The sequence below is a fragment of the Bemisia tabaci genome, chromosome 6 (genome assembly GCF_918797505.1).
Source record: "Bemisia tabaci chromosome 6, PGI_BMITA_v3".
Lineage (NCBI taxonomy): Eukaryota > Metazoa > Arthropoda > Insecta > Hemiptera > Aleyrodidae > Bemisia > Bemisia tabaci.
The window spans coordinates 5,676,462-5,693,721 of NC_092798.1; the positions used below are offsets into that span (position 1 = coordinate 5,676,462).

The 17,260-nt window shown below is 39.9% G+C and overlaps 1 protein-coding gene across 3 annotated transcripts in view; it reads left to right on the forward strand.

The window, feature by feature from the left end:
* The first annotated feature begins 251 nt into the window (after positions 1 to 251).
* The window catches only part of Fpps (Farnesyl pyrophosphate synthase), a 33,316-nt gene continuing 16,307 nt past the window's right edge, over positions 252 to 17,260 (forward strand). Inside the window, exon 1 of one of the 3 annotated variants that reach the window (XM_019053558.2) lies at positions 252 to 904. In XM_019053558.2, the coding sequence (XP_018909103.1) occupies positions 690 to 904 (215 nt within the window). In that variant the 5' untranslated portion in view covers positions 252 to 689. Of the gene's footprint in view, positions 905 to 9,345; positions 9,367 to 9,935; positions 9,960 to 17,260 lie in introns of those variants that run through there. The other 2 variants (XM_072302025.1, XM_072302024.1) reach the window with 2 other exon arrangements.

Consider the following 17,260-nt stretch of genomic DNA (forward strand, 5'->3'; position numbering starts at 1 on the left):
TGTTGCCTGCACCTGGCTGACGTCATTGATAACGATAACTTATCCCTCGGAATTTTATTTGTATTTCAAGCGGTTGAAATTTCAATTATTTAATTTCAGAATTCGAGCTCAAACTGTTTTTAAATGAGAGAATAAGAACTGAAGACTTTGAGACCGTAAGGATAGAGCTTTAAGAAACTTGGTGACGTCAACTTGGATCAAAGATGCTCCGCCCATGTTGCTTATCAGTTGGCGTGTTGATGAAACTTCGTAAACAAATCGTGTGTGGTGGTGGTACTTCAGATGCCGCAAAATTTTCTCGGGATGCTGTGACAAGCGTGGTTTCTTGTGTTGATCCGTTCACAATTTTTTAATTTTGAAAACGTCTTCTTTGTGCCGTCGGTTTATTTCTCTCGTCAGTCAGTAGACCCTCGGTTTACAGTGACCCAGCGTGTCAATTTACTGCATTGCTCACTTCTCAACTACCTCACTTTCTTTTTTTCTCTCTGTGTTGTGTGTTCGAGCCTGACTATCGAAGCCTCTGAAGTCAGAACGATTCCTCTGATCCTCAAATTCTTCAATATCACATGGATGTAACAGTTTGCTTCTCTGAATTTTTTAAGCCTCTTTTAATAACTACCTGCTGAACGTAGGCTAAATATTTGGGAGTTAAGTTTTGTTTATGCAGACACTTAACAATTTATTCTACAATGTCCCTAAAAAAGTGTGTGTCTCAGTTGAGTCTCTCCGCTAGATCATTGAATTTTACTCCGTGTGTAGCCTCATCGGCTCAGCGTGGAGATCTTGCCGACAATGGGAAAGTGAGATGCCGATTCATCAGCACTGGCGGAGTATCATCATTTGTAAGGTGCCAGTCTGCATCTTCAGGGTTACAACAGGAACTTCCTGAACGTAGAATCTTGAGGTAAGCATCTTGGAATTCCCTATGACCATCTATCCGATGTCCTGGCCTTATCATTTTAAAATTGACATTTTTAATGCTGACAGAAGTCCTTCTTCCAAGTCCTTCGTATTTATTTCTACGTCAAACCATCATGTTAAACAGGAACCAATCATCGGCTGTTCACAGCTAAATCTCATACTTTCCTCAAGATTTTAGGGCCAAATGAGCTAGGTATGCAAGTAATTGTTTAACAAGAAAACTTGCACAAGTAAGCAAATTTGTGTGTAATGGAAATTTGACGCAAGCACTAGAGGAATGCCAACTGTCATATGACTCCACTTTTTCTCTTTTTATCTTTAATTTGACACATTCTTCATTCTTTCAATCAGCCCTCTCTAACCCTAACCATGAGAAGCGGCTCCATTGTATTCAACATCGTCCCCTGTGAGATAAGATGAATTACTTTCTCGGCTTGATCACTTTGTGCTCAAGCATGAATATCAGATGTTTATTTTTCATTGCACTTCTTTTGAGGAATCCTTTTCCTGTTGAAAGCCTTTCAATCAGTTGAATCAGTTGTTTTCAAAAGGGAACAGGCGGTCCATTCCTTCATGAGTCTTAGTTAAGCATGTCCTTTCATGAAGCCAAGGCTCATGCAAAAATGGACTCGTTCCGTTTGGGAAACAACTGATTCAGTTGAAAAAGAGCATGCATTTACATTCTTTGACGACTGTGAAATCAAAATAGATATGATTAAAATTTTGTTAAAACAAAATTATTTTAAAAGTAATTTGAATACCTAGCCTTCATAAAAAATGCCAGTTGTAATAACAGAGTTCGAGTACGTGAAGTCAGATCCAAATTTTACAAGGTAATCGCTCTATCTAGCAACCTAGCAGAATTGAGGGAGAGGAGGGATGGGAGGTTGTCCTGAAGAACGCTAAAAAATTCCTCAAGTGACGTAAATGCCCTTGAGAAGTTCAAATTTCGAACACAAAGAGGGGGCATTGGAAACTTCCCTCTGAATCTCTCTCAGGAGGGATTTTGAAGGTTTGGTTTTATATAAATGTTTTGGAACGTACAGGGGGGGGGGGGGGGTGCTTGCATTGAAATACCCGGCACCTTGGAGGACCTATCATTTCGTCAGGTATCATCGGAACCATGGAAATGCCATTTACTACGAGGAAACTCCATGAGGTCTCCGTGCTTCTTCCCCTAGCAGCGTGACCAGAAAACTTTTTTTGGGGGGGGGGGGGGGGGTTGCGATCCAAAAATTTTCATAGAATGTTGTGAGGTAAACATTCCTCGGGAGGGGGGGGGGGGGGCAAGTTACGGTCATAATTTTCTTATGTTGAGTCCTAAGGTTCAACTTTTTTAAAAAATTACGAAAGTGACGGTTTTTTTTGGGGGGGGGGGGGGGATTCTCAGACGCAGATTCCCTTCCCCCTGAAAATTTTTCTGGCTACTCCCGTGGGCCGTGACTCGATAGCGAGCTTAGCTTTGTTCTGTGAGCGCTGCGTGGCGTTACGATGGTGCAACGGCCCAATTTGAGACCGGGGATAAAACGAAACGGTCACCGATGACGAAAGAGAAGATGCTGCTGAGGTCGTTGCCACATCTCACGCACTCCATCCTTAATATCGAACTCTCGGTGTAAAATTCGTCGATTTTATCAGCCTGGGCGGCAACGCTGGTTCGGCTCATCCCGATCCCATAGTCGTTCTGCACGTTGCCAAGTTTGTCGAGCGGAAAAAACCAAGACGATTTAATCCGCTGGTTGGTTGTAGGTTGTAGGTGGAGGGGCCCTTAAATAGATCAGATTACGCGGAAAGGTTCCAATCGAACCCACAATGGGCTTGCGATCCCACGAGAAAAGGTTTATTTTTTATATAATGTTTAGTCAAAAGGCTAGGCTCACCATGTAAAATGATTATAGATTTAGTTTTAGACTTACTTCTACACGGTTGAATTTTCAGTTTTCCAGAATATTTAGATTAGAAAAATGTTGATGTAGTTTTATTGCGAACAGCTCCCTATCAATTTTTCGGGAAGGAGGGGTTGGCTCAGTTTTGCTTTGCTCGTGGTCAGTCGGCGTCTCCTAGCACCTCAAGTCAGAAACCTCAGTCAGCGGCATCGAAAAATCAGGGCAATGTCAGGAAAATCCATTGAATAGGGTAAATGAGGAGACTTTGTTGCACACGTTCGATGCCCAGACGTTCAACCTGTTCGCTCAACATGCGGAAAAACTCCTTATCTCCCAACCTCATTTTCCACCCGTCCGGATTTTTCGGTGGATCACCAGTTTTCGCCCCCTCCCCTCCCCCTCGCCCGGTAGCGACAGGTTATCGGACGACGGGAGCTTGACGCTTGAACTTGACCAAAGCTCGGACGGCCCGGCCGGCCGGCGCGTGAAGCTATGCTGGCGGCGCCGGCATGTGGGTCAAACCAGTTGTGTGGATGTGATTCCAGCTCATTGGTGTCAAGTAATGGATCTCCCCCCCCCCCCCCCCCCGTGTTCCCCCTGCGACACCACGCGACGACGACGACGCCCGGAAAGACGCCTCGGCTCTTGATTGCCGATGACGATGGTCCAGAGGTTCGGGATGGGAACGAGTTGAATATCTTCAGAAGGAGAGTATGGGCATTGGGCTACATGGAGGTCTCCGGATCCAAATAAATAGCGGCGACCCTAGGTGGGAGCGGGTGAGGAGGGGTTCTTGCCAACCCTTAACGTTCATCCCCTACGCCACCCGTTACCAACCAAGGTTGGTAACCGTAACCTTCACTATGACACGCTTTACTAGAGGTCAGTGCTCGAAACTCACAGGCGCCGAATGCACCTAAAAAATCGGCCATGGCGCCTAAGAAATGAAGGCTCTGCGCCAACGTGGCCCCTAAAAATTGCCCCCTAAAAATCTGAATTTTCATATTAGGTGATTATTCAAAATTTTAGCACCACAAGTGAAAGTTTTTCTATTCTTCACGATTTCATCATTTGTGCTTTAGTCTTCCCAAAGTTACTACTAGTTCTGTTACGAAAACATCTTGCGTCTAACTTTTCACTAAATGCGCCTTAATATATAGGCAAAAAGTCAATTTGGTCCCTAAAAAATCTTCCATGGCGGCGCCTAAAAATTGGGCTTGATGCGCCACCTGGCTCCTAAAACTCAAAGGTGAGTTTCAAATACTGGTAGAGGTCCACTGATCCGAGTTAAAAATATTTTTTCAAATGTAACGCACTATATGGGATTCAGAACTGAGTGAATACGTCTACTTTCGGAATTTGAGTAAATTTCCTGGTTATGTATGCAAATTAAGCCTCATCATCTGCTCTTGGGAATGGTCTCCATGCGACCTCAGCCATTTCTTTTTGGATCCGAAGAGCTCCATAAAAGGCTTAAGATGGCTGAGCCAATCACGAGTGGTCATACTCTGTCTATAAAGGTACTCTAAGAATGAGACAGCCTTAAGAACGATCAGGATTACCGTGACTACCTAGGGCTAAAAATTACACCCCTACTTGCTTAACATTCAAAGACGCCACATAGAATAGGAGTTTTACTTGAGTCTCCAGTCCTATCTCTGCATGAATAATTTGGCCGAATACGGAGAGGACTTCTGTTTAATCGCGCATTTCAGACTGAACCGATGTTCGTATCTCTCACAAAATTTTACAGTCGTTAGTGAAAGCACGAATTTTTCACTCTTGCTGGAACTGTAGTGTTGGGGATTTTTTCGGAAAAATCGATTCACCGAAACTATTCGGTCTTGTTCAAGAGTCCGATTCCATCGTTTTAAATCGTGACCTAAAATCGACTAAAACTAAAAGTCGGAAATTAAGAAGGCTCAGATACGTAGTCTTTGAAACAAAAATTCGAATTATTTCCGGGCAGTTTGCTAAAATTTTGATTCAAAAACCTGCTCCCGTGCCCATTCATACGGGTAGCAAAAACTGGAATTTCCGATCTCGATTTTTCCGGCAAAAAAAAATCGATCTTTCAAGAAAATCGCTGAAAAGTCCCCTACCTACACTAGCTGGAAGTTCATTGGCTCCCCTCAGGTTGTATCGGAATGCTCATGTGTGTACTTGCGTGAGAGTTTCGACGACTGAAAAAACCGGTAGCAACTTCAAGACGTCCAGACTGAACCGCACCGCTACCCAATGTTTTAAGGCGCAAATATTTACCGAATTCCTGATCTCAGGCTCAAGGTCATCCGGTCACTCCAGCGTTGCCGATGATTTCTGATTCTAGACTTTGTATTTTAGGGGACGTCAACTCGAAAATCCGTGTTGAGCCCAAATATGCATATAGCTATAAGAGGAGGTACCAGAACGTGTGAAGAAAGTCCAACTCGAAAATTCCTAGCCGAACCGGCGACTTAAGTAGCTGCCGAAAAGCGGGCGCGTGATGTCATACCTAAAACCAATTCAGTGGCACCACTGAAAATATAGAAATGTCGCACCTACCTTTAGTACCAGGGATATACTGTAAATTCTGCCTAGAAACCATTCTTTCAAATTCAATTAAGGTGATTCGATGGACGCCATATTTTGTGTCAGAACGGCATGCGGTATTTCGCATCAATTGGTTCCATTTTTTCAGCTACTCGTCATTTTTCTCCAATTTTGAGATCGCAATTCTGTTGTCAGGAGACTAAAGCACTCACTTGCCAATTTTAACAAAGATATTCAACGTAATAAAGGCGTGTTTTTTTTAGAGAGAAAATATCCCATTCGAGTGCAGTTTCGATATCAGTATCGAATGCAATGTTTTCTCTCTGAAAAAACCACGCCTTTATTACGTCGAATTTCTCTGTAAAAATCGGTAAATGAGCGCTTCAGTCTCCTGACAACAGAATTGCGATCTCAAAATTGGAGAAAAATGACGAGTAGCTGAAAAAATATAGAACCAATTGATGCGATACATCGCATGCCGTTCTGACACGAAATATGCCGTCCATTGAATCACCTTAATGTCTCTTTGAATTTTTTTTTGAGGCAGGTATAGACATTTTTCGAAATTCAAATGAGGTTTTTATGGTTATTTCGGTTTCATTAATTCAAAGGGAATAGTCATCAATGACAAAGCTTATCTCTTTAAACTTAAAAGAAAAATCTCATTTGATTCGAAACAAATCTTCAAATGAAAAACTTTCACATCAAAAATGTTTTCCCTGCAATCATAGAGAATTAGGTTTCAATTTCCAGAAAATGATTTCCAACCATTTGCACAGTTATTCAAAGTATGGAAAACTCTTGTGTCTCGAAATTTAAATCACCTAACACCGGTTTTTATATTATTAGTGCAAAGTTTCATGTTGCTTTTGCGCCTCCGTTCTCGGGTATTCAATCAATCGTATGCCTCTGGAAACGATGCCTCTGCTCCCTGTTCTGATCAATCAATTTCGGAACAGGTGATGCGACTATTTTGACGCATAGGATCTGTTTTCGTCTAACCGCTCAACCGAAGGCGCATCGGGCTCTGTTCTTCATCACTAAGTTACCAAGTTTTGAGACACGGAGCCTTATTCGCCTTCATTTCCGCCAATGAGGCTTAATCAGCACTTTTACGTCAAAATAGTTGCCTAACCGCTTAAAATGAAGGCGAATCACGTGCTCTTAACTAGTAAATTCGCTGCTGTGACGCAAAGCGCTGAGCCTTATTCGCCTTCATTTCCGCCAATTAGGCTTAAACAGCACTTTTACGTCAAAATAGTTGCCTAACCGCTTAAAATGAAGGCGAATCACGTGCTGTTAGCTGGTAACCACGCTGTAACGCAAAGCTCTGTTTGCTTTCATGTCGGCTGAACCGGTTATAACGGCTACGAAGCAGTGGCGAGGCGCGAATAATCGATTATCGATATTGCCCCATTTGAAGCTATGGTAAAGAATCGATTATTGGGGCGTTCGCTGCGAACACCCTGTTTATCGATCCTTTTCCATAGTTTTGTATGGCGGATCAATCGATATATCGCAAAGCACGCCACGCCACTGCTACGAAGTATCGAAATAGTTGCGCCCCAGAAGCTTGAAAGCGCGGTCAACTAAAATACGTCTAATTCAGCAGTCTATTTATTAACACAATTAATTCTATAATATACATGTAAAAAACCAAATAAGGCGGCAACAAAGGAAAGTGAATAACTGTTTATGAATCTCTTTTCTCTGTCTATTTTAAGATATGCTAATATTGTTTAATAATCTCACGTGAGGTGTGCTTTTCCTTAATTTATTTCGAATCTGCTTAAAAACTTACGTCGCTAGTTTACGTTTTAAAGATTATTTTTATAAGAATTAATTAATGTAGCAAATTAAAGGCACGTGACTTTTAAAGACTTACAAGTACAAGTGACTTTTAAGTATGCATGAGCTTAAGTTTTCCGTTTATAATTTTCCGCAAAGTCAAGAGGAAAAAAACCTGCTCTAGATCTTGCTTCAAGGGTATAAGCTTATCTGAATTGAGAGGGGGGCTACCACAGTTCATTTTTTTTTTTTTTACGTATTTACAAGAAGATCTGTGCCTCTGCAGCATTCGTGTCTAGACAAGAGAGAAAAAAAGAAGAAAAAAATTCGACCGTTCTCTAACCGCAAAAAATGTGTCATGTCTTCTGGCAGGCGTGCAAGGCGTATGAATAAGCTTTGATTCCCTCGGATGTTTTTGTTTTGACGTCAATCATTGTTTGTTGTCGTCGTTTGTTTCTTTGGTTGAAAAGCTAGTTTTGCGGGAATGCACATCTTTGTCAGGCGCTAATTCAGTCGTCAATTTCTGTTTTCTCAGGCGAAGTATAGTTAGAGTGAAAACTCGTTAAGTCGATTTGTCCATCAGGGAGCGAGAAAAGTATCAAACATTTGAATTTGATTCTTCTTCTTCCGCCGTAGGATAGGTTACAATTGACAATGACATTTTACTTTTTCATGTAATAAAATGCCAGTTCTTAACGAACAGCAAGGACAAATCTGTTTCCCGCACGTGTATAGCATCTGCGAATAGTCATTGCATTAAATGTTGAATCTCAGAAAATAAGTCTCCGAAATAGAATCGAATTCTGCCATTTTAAATGGGCTTGTTTACGGAATGTCATCAGTTTTCCATCACTTCCTGAATTTACCGAGCACTTAACTGAAGAACTGAAATAAGAACAATAGCTTCATAATAATTTAGGTTTCTAGGCCGATCAAAACAAAGTCTGTTCTCGCTACTAGCACGCGCTATCAGATGCAACTTTTATTTGTCCAATTTGAAATCAAAAATTCATAAATGTAGCAATACTTTTCGGTTTGGTTTGATTTTTTTGTGCGGTTTTCGCGTCTACATTCTCGTTTCACGTCCCTCTATCAGAATATCTACTCCGCCGTGCTAAGGAAGAACGCCGTATGAACATTCGAGAGTTGCCACCTTGGATGAAATTTTTATTTTTGCGGAAAATTATTATTATTTGTCTTTGAAATTTTCAGGAACTTCAGATCAAAATACGAACGAAATCCTCGGAAAAATGGTGGAAAAATATTCATAATTTTACCATAGGGAATACGTTTTTTATCAAAGAAAATTTGGCAACGCCTGGAGGTTCATACGGCGTTTTTCCTTAGCACGGCAGTACCTTGGGATAGGGTGCCCCACTTTGAGGGTCACCTGCACCAACTACTGGTGGCAACTGTACGTTGTCGCGAATTCTTTTCGGCGCAGTCCGTCTATAATTTTTGGCGGCTCCGCTTTCGATTTGAAAATCTCGGACATTTTTGGGGAAAATACGATAATTTTGACAGGAAACACTCATCATTTTTACGCTCAGGAATATCGTATTTCCATGAAAGCGTCTCTTTCGATAATTTTAAGTGACGTCAGCTCGGCCCGCCGTTTAACATATGAAAGCGAGTTTACTCGAACAATGAGTCAGGAGCTAGGATCTGAACGCGGTTCACCTCTGAACTGGACATACTTCTATCAAACGGAACTATGTGCATTATGACGTGAGCCCTGTGATGCGTGTTTTCTTATGGGTCTCAGGGCTCATGTCTTACTGCACATAGTTCCGTTCGGCAGAAATACGTCCAACTGATAACTCCTTCGGATGCTACGAAAGAGGCGTCCGAGTTGAAAAGCGCGAAAGCAGAAAGATGCTATCCGCTCAAATTATCATTTTTTTACAACTTGCACGAGGTAACTATGGAAAGTGCTCGCGAGCAGTAGCGTGGCGTGCTTTGCGATATATCGACTAAGCGGCCATTTAAACCAATGGAAAAGGATCGAATAACAGGATGTTTGCAACGAACACCTTAATAATCGATTCTTTATTATAGATTTAAGTGAGGAAATATCGATAATCGATCATTTCACGAGTCGGACGTAACTTTCGGTCGAAGTGTGACTGGAAGCTCACAGAAAAAGTCTCACAGTTGGAGGTGTAAAATATTTATTCCTTTCACGCGAAAAACCCTTGTCACACCCAGTTTTGCCTGACTCGCACAGTTTTGAACCAATATAGGTGTGACTTATAAGTCAGCCCTTTTTTTGCCCAAAATTGCAACTTTTCAAAACATACAAGTATATTCGTAACTTCAATACTTTTCGTGAGAAACTACCCAGAACGTTTCATCGTATTAGCTTACATTGTGAACAAGGCTTAAGTATAATATCTCGTCTGATCTATCAGAATGTTTAGTCAGTGCATCTGCATTAAAAAGGCAATTGTGAGTGAAATGCTTCAGTGAAAGAAAATTACCGGGCATGTACTTTCGGTTTCAAAAGTTCTGAAGAAGTTTCAAATCGTCGAAAGTGACGATTTTACAGTCATGTAGCGTTGATTTTCATCAGATATCTGAATAGCGTTCATTAAAATCATCCGTAGTTTTAAACTTGTTGGATTTGCATATTGATCGTGTAAAGATAGAATAGGTTGTGAAAAAAAATAAAAATAATTCAAAAGCCATCAAATAAGTAAAAAGGAGTCTGCCACTCTGACAGGTGCACACATAGGTAAAAAAAAAGTGTTCAACGTACAACGGAAACGGCATCAGCTTTAATCTTGCTTTCAGGACGTTGACCTTAAATTTCAGCTAGTTTTCATCACAGATGTAAGTACACGCCACTAGAGAGACGAATTTCATGAACGGAAAGTTGATTTCCGTGCATCATCTGGATATCAATGTCGAATGAAACCTCGTGTCGTTTATCAGCCGTTACGAAAGTATGGTCTGCTCACTAAGCAGAAATTACTTTTCATTAATTTCCTTTTTTTTTTTTTGGTGGCAATTTTTACATTCCTCGTTGTTCATGATTTTTAGGTCACTGATATCTCCAATCAAATTTTTTTTATGGAAGTGAAAACTCGGTCTTTTTCTGTCTAGGAAATTAATACAAGGGTCTCAAGGTCGTTCGCTGGAAGGCATTAACATTATCTCGTGCAGTCAGTGATCTCATTATGTAGTCGGGTATTGTTAATGTGATCTAGAGGTCAGATTGTTACAAAAAACTGTTTAGATATTAAGTTTCGTATTGAAGATGAAAGCTCCATAGAAATTTTTCTATGCCAAAAGTAAATGCTTAGTCACGGATGCATCGCAAAAAATTTTGAAAGAAGATCTTCGTCATTTCAGTACGAAAGTCAAGGCAGCCTCTAGGTAAAGGAGCAACAATTTACTTGCACAGCCTCATTCATTTTTTCGGAGAATTTGAGTAATAACAGGATCGTATTCATATTCCTTCCTCAAACAGTCATTTCTTGAAGAGGGTTCTTATTTATGATTTATATTATGGCTAAGGGAGGTTCGAGGAGCCCCTTAACATATAATCATAGAAAGGACAATCTTTGCCAACCTCGTGTGCAATTGAACAGTATTATTTTGGAAATGGGTCCTCGAAATGGATTACAATTATTCAAAACCACAAAAAATACAAAATACGAAAGAAAAGATTGTTCAAGTTTTGTAAATTCTAAGCAAATTCTGAACAATTTTTCCTCCATAGTTTGTATTTTTCGTAGTTGTAAATCATTGTAATCCCTTTCAAGGATCCATTCCCACAGTTATATTGCTGAATTTCACTTGAGGTTGGCAAAAAAGTGTCCTTTTTACGACGCAATTTTGAGGGTATCTTAAAACCTCTCTAAATCAAAATGTAAACCAAATTTCTAGCTCCAATCCAAACCTCTAAATCTTGAAGATACAGAAGCTATTTGAGGAGCGACTATGAATACGACCCTCACAGTGGCGTGGCGTGCTTTGCGATGTATCGATTGTTATGCCATTTAAACCTATGGAAAAGGATCGATTAAGAGGGTGTTCGAAGCGAACGCCTTAATAATCGATTCTTTACCATAGGTTTAAATGGCATAACAATTGATATATCGCAATTCACGCCACGCCACTGGACCCTCATTGTTTTAGATTCTTCACTCTTTCACGGAAGTTTTTCTCTGTACTCGCACGTTGTGGCAACCATGTCATACTTTAGGAATGTCAGTCAATAGTGGATTAATGACATCCATTGATCCATCTCTTCTGTCTTAGTCCCGCCCCGTAGAAAGTGACGACACCTGTTACCTGGTACCATTGACCACCCAAAAATTCTTTTCCACAGTCCCGCAGACACACTTGACTTTACGAATCTCTTAGTTAAGCGTCAACTGTGACCTAAAAAAGTTTGTCTCTCAAAGTTGTCAAGTGTCCATCTTCGCCGAAATTGCAGGCATTCAAGTCAGACTGCAACAATCCAAAAAAATTATGAAACGTGAAGGAATTTTCAAAGTCAAGGAAAGCCGGGAAATGTCAGGGAAAATGGCGTAAGTCTCGGAGGAAAATTGTGAAATCGTCACCTTCCAGGCAAAGTATCACAAGCGCCATGCGACGTTTGAAAACTTCCGCCGTTGCTCTTACAGAGCAAGTGTTCAACGAAGCTGTCCGAAAATTTCACTGAATTTTCTTCGTGCTGCCGATAAAATTTAGTGAAATTTCCAAACAGATTCAACCAACAGTTTCTCAGTGAAGAAATAAAATGGCGGCGGAAATTTTTAAACGTCGCATGGCGCTTGTGATACTTTGCCTGGAAGGTGACGAAATCACCTTTATTTGCTTTTCAGAAGCCTCAGATCAGTGATGAATCTTGGGAAAACTATAAAAGTACCCTCCCACAGATCCGATTTCATAGACATCCTCTGCAGAATCACCGCGTACTCAATGTTACACGCCATGATCACAGGAAAAAAATCGTCAAAAACTTGTTTAAGAAAAATAACATTTGCTCTTTAATTCATAAAAAAATTTCGGAATTTTTTTTTCCCCTTTTTTTATGTAAAAAAAGTGATAATTCAAAGGAGTATAATTTAGTCATCGTTGATAAATTAAAATAAAATAGAAGAAATTATGCTCGAAATTAGCTTTGCTTCCCTCATGATCAGTGATGAGAATCTCAGTTTTAACCTTAATTTTAACGCACGTTGGAAAAATCACCAACCCTCCTGTCTAAGCAAATCATGCGTCGATTAGCATTTTGTTAGTTTTCAAAAAATTTCTCTGTCATGGCATAATATCCCTTTTGAATGAACAAAAAATAATTCCTCAAATAAAAGAGACTTTTTTTACATTTAATACGTTTTTTCTTAAATTTATTTTTTCTAGTGTTCAGAGTTCGTACGCAGAGCGCGGTGCAACTCGGTGGTTGCTAACAAATTACGTAAAGCAAAATACCTTGCGGGCAAGGACCCCCCGCAGCGTGGAGTTGAACGTCAATCCGATGCTGAAATTTACGTTACACAATGCCTTACGCAATCCATGAACAACCCCTATCAAAAGAAACTCGAGCAAAAATTTGTACTTTATAGTTTTCGATTGGATCCTGTCATTTCTCGCGGGTCGATTATTATTGAATCGTTAATTGTCGAATGACCTTGATCAATATGTCGAAGGCAATTAGTCGAATCAGGCATTTTATCACATGCCTAGGCCGGAGAAGTCAAATGTTGACAGTTTACGGAATTTTGCACATTTATGGAAAAGAGCCCGCGGGTTTTCAATGTTTTGGGAAGAATAACTCTTCCAATCCGCGAACTCTCCCTGTTCCTTCCTTTTTACATGCCTTTAGTACATATAAATGTTAACATTTTAAAAATTTTACGTTTTTCATGACGTGCTGAAAATTTCATGAGAAATGTGCATTCAGGATCTTAAAATCCTTTAAACTACTATCGTATGCTGCATATTTTTACATAGCATTCTTTTTTACAGGAGCAATGAATTATTTTGTCTAAAATCAAAGTAAAAAATCAAAATTTCAATCTAAGTAAGAATATTTCACCATTTGACTAGGCATTTGACAAAATGCCTGATTTTACTGTTCGCTTTTGACGGATACATATACTGCCGTGCTAAGGAAGAACGTCTTGTAAGCCTTCAGACGTTGCCAAATTTCCTTCGATAAAAACCGAATTTACTAGGGAGAGTCAGATAAGTCATTTTTTTTTTCATTGTGTCATTCGAAAGTAGTAAGTGACCGAAGTTTACAGTTTTTTCCTACTTTTTTTTGATGACTGCAAACGGGAGGAAAGTTTATTTGAAAGTGCCAAGAATTAAGGTGGCCTTAAACGGCGTTTGAACCGCGCGCTCGTAGGTTTCGAATGTACACGTCACGATCAAGATGGCGGCGGAATGTCATAACGAGCGAGTTTTTGAAAAGCTCCTCCAAAAACCGCTTGACAATTGAATCATTTATCCGAAAATATCCAACCTCAAAATCGCTCGAAAATTCGATCATCTAATGGACCACTAGAGAATGTTCGAATTTCAGCATTGTGATACATGTTTCGTAACTAAAATTTCACATAGAACACGATGCGCACTACAAAAATTACCGAAATTAACTCCTTACGAAGATATTTCATGATTCTTGATGCGTGAATTCAAACCACACGCTCATGAAAACTCAATGCTCTACGTGATTCACATAGCGCGCTAAACGTTATCATGACAGTCTCTGCGATTTAAAAATCTGTCAACCTCAATCTTGACGCTTTGGCTCAGCTATAGCAAATTGCTAATAGTTTGAACAACACATGGTGGGAAATGAACATTGCTCGATTGAGAAGCTTGCTGAAACCGTTGTAGGGCGCGATTTGACTCGCGTAGAGCTTTGAGTTTCTTGTGAGCGGGCAGTTCAAATTCCTGGTAACCAATGTGAAATAAAAACGTTAATATCTTCGTTTAGGAGTTGGTTTCATTAATTTTCGTTGTGAGAATCGTTGTTCTATGTGAAATTCTGGTTAAGAAACATGTATCAGAATGCTTAGATTCGAACCTTGTCTAGTGGTCCATTGAAAGTATTCAACAACCGCTCTTTAAAGTTAACGTTTAAAAATAGTAAAATAATAGATTCAGATTGCCTGAATCGGCAGGCAATTTAATATACGTTCGTTATCTCGGCAGGAAAACTGACGATCCTTGCCAATATATGAACAGCATCGTTCATCGCCTCAACCGAAGCCTTTCGATTTTCGAATAGGTAACTATTCGCGCTCCTCGGCAGGTATGTTGCCTATGCAGCAAAATTGAAGGCGAACCACAGATTAACTATCCTTGCCAATAGATTAACAACATCGTTCATAGCTTCAATCAAAGCATTCATTCGCAGCAATACAAATGTGTATTTTTCGGATAGATGACTATTCGCGCCCCGCGGTAGGTAAGTTGCCTATGCAGCGAAATTGAAGGCGAATCTGTAGTGGGCAATATCTGTCTGATATTTACGCACGGTGCTTTGATTCAGCAACGTTTACGTAGCGAGATGAATGTATGTTTTTCGAAAACATCTTGTTTCAAAGTTAGTTCAAAGTGAAGTTTCATATTATTTACCGGGCCTGCGAGGCAAGATTTTTCGACAACGCCATACACGAATCTGCGCGTGGATAACTATTTCAACCCAGAGGTTGCTTTCTGGCCCTCCGCGAAAATTGAAAGAGTATTAATAATGTGTGTAACTTCCATTTCACCATCGCTTCACATTGGATCGAGTCAATTAGACTGGTCGGACATGAAATATTTGACAAAAACTGCGAATTTGGATGTTTCTTTCGTCAAATTTTAAATTTCAAGGGGTGCTTTCAGAAGAAAATTTCAAGAGGAAACCAATGGAACCACTTTCAGAGCCCTAAAGTTTTGTACAATCAGAGTTATAGGCGTTTGAAGTTTCCAAATATTGTCCGACCTCTCCTATGGACTCGATCCACTGTGCGCCTGTGTCAATGCTGCTTTCTCCAAATTTTTAGACAGGAAACACCTGTAGGTTCTTCCAGTGTTTTAATTTGCTCTCTCGGTGTGTGTCACTCTAATATGCTTTTGCGGGCTAATTATTGAACTTGATAGACAAAGCTATTGACGTAAAAGACAGAGGCACAATGGGGCGATCCTATTGGTGGAAGCGAGTGGTTGCAATGGACTAAGAAGGCTGGTAATAGAGCTTACCAGCGGCAACCAACAAAAGACCGCTACCGTTAGTCCATCATTTCCCTCTTCAGTCAATAGGAAGCACTCGTTTCAACCAATAGGATCACTCCTTACTCCTATGTCTTTTTTGTCTATCGCTTTGTCTATCAATTTCAATAATCAGCCAGCTGGCTGTGTCTGCCATGCTAAGGTTGAACGCCGTATGAGCATCCGGGAGTTGCCAAATTTCCCCGGCTAAAATATGAATTTTTGAGGAAGCTCATGCATATTTTTCCCCGAAATTTTGACATATCTTAGATCGAATTACGAACGAATTGGTCTGAAAACATGGAAGAAAAATATTCATAAATTTCCCAGTGAATTCGTTTTACATCGAAGGAAATTTAGTAACGTCTGAAGGCTCATACGACGTTTTTTCCCCAGCACGACTGGTGTGTAGGAAATAATTTGAAAAATCTGCACGAAAGTTCCCATTTAAACCGCGTTAAACAGAAAGAAACCAAACCACATCAGCTGTTGCCAAATTTAATCGGCCAATTTAATTTTTCACATGAAAACGGTTGTGCAAATTTCAGTGAATTTTCTCCACAATACAAAGCAAATTCCTTAAAATTTTCAAAGGAATTTAAGAAATTTAAAATTTAAAAAATTTTAGAAAATTTTTTTTAAAATTTTTTAGAAATTTAAAATTAAAATTTTTTTAGAAATTTAATTTCCCTGTTAAGTTTGGCAATAGCTTATGTGGCTTGATTCCTTTCTGTTTAACGCGGTCCATTTTAAGTTGACGATTAACTTTCTCAGTATCATCAGCTGAAATCATCGGTAACTTTTTGTACGAATCGCGCTATTGCTGGTTTTTTTTTCCTCCTGCGTGATTTTTTTCAGTGGCGTGGCGTGCTTTGCGATTTATCGATTGATCTGCCATTTAAAACTATGGAGAAGGATCGATTATCAAGGTGTTCGCAGCGAACACCTTGATAATCGATTCTTTACTACAGCTTCAAATGGAGAAATATCGATAATCGATCATTCACACCACGCCACTGATTTTTTCCCCTCCGCAAGTATACGCACAACTTAACCGACTCCGTCCACCCATACCCGCCTACTGCGCCACAAAAAAGAGACCAATTGAATAAACAACGCGCACATTTATCAGGTATTGTTTACTGGGGTCGCGTGATCAATTTGCAAGAACTCAAGGTCGTGTCATTCAATTTTTCTTGTACCTAGTGTAGTGTGATTTCTTAGTTTTCCCTCTTTTTCCCGTTTATTTCTTAAATCATACGACGACGATCATAAAGTAATTACCCACGCAGGTGATTGCTGTGCAATAAGTGGTTTTTTTCTTTCTTTCTTTCTTTTTGAGTATTCATTCTCCAAGATAGGACACAGTTAATTTTGAAAAAATAATGCTTTCGAAAAGTCCTTGCATAACTGAACTCGACTGAATGTTTGTTCTCATGCTCGATTTTATCCTTACATTTCAAATTTTCACGATCGTATGAACAAAAACGTCAGAATATCATGTGCATTTAAGTACGTTGCACGCTGATATTTCTGGTCTGGCAGATCATCGACCATAAAGCCGGATTTTCGTTCGTTTTTGTCAGGAAAATCAAGGGAAAGGCAGACACCCTTCTCCTGGAAATTCGTATACTAGGAGAAAAATTTGATGGTAATCGCCAGAGCTGAATAATTTATGAGACTTGTGGACTTTGCAGAAATCCCCCGAAGATCGAATTACCTATCTTCGTTTTTCCGCCCATGGGAATAAATAATCCAAAATGTTTAACGCCAAAAATCAAAGACCGCTCAACATTAGTACCGTCGATTCGTTCACCCTTTAAACCGGTATTTTCTTTGTGCTACGTTCACGTAAATTACGGCAAAATTATACAGAATTTCGTGGATTTGGGGCCAGTGTAATCGAGTCCATGCTC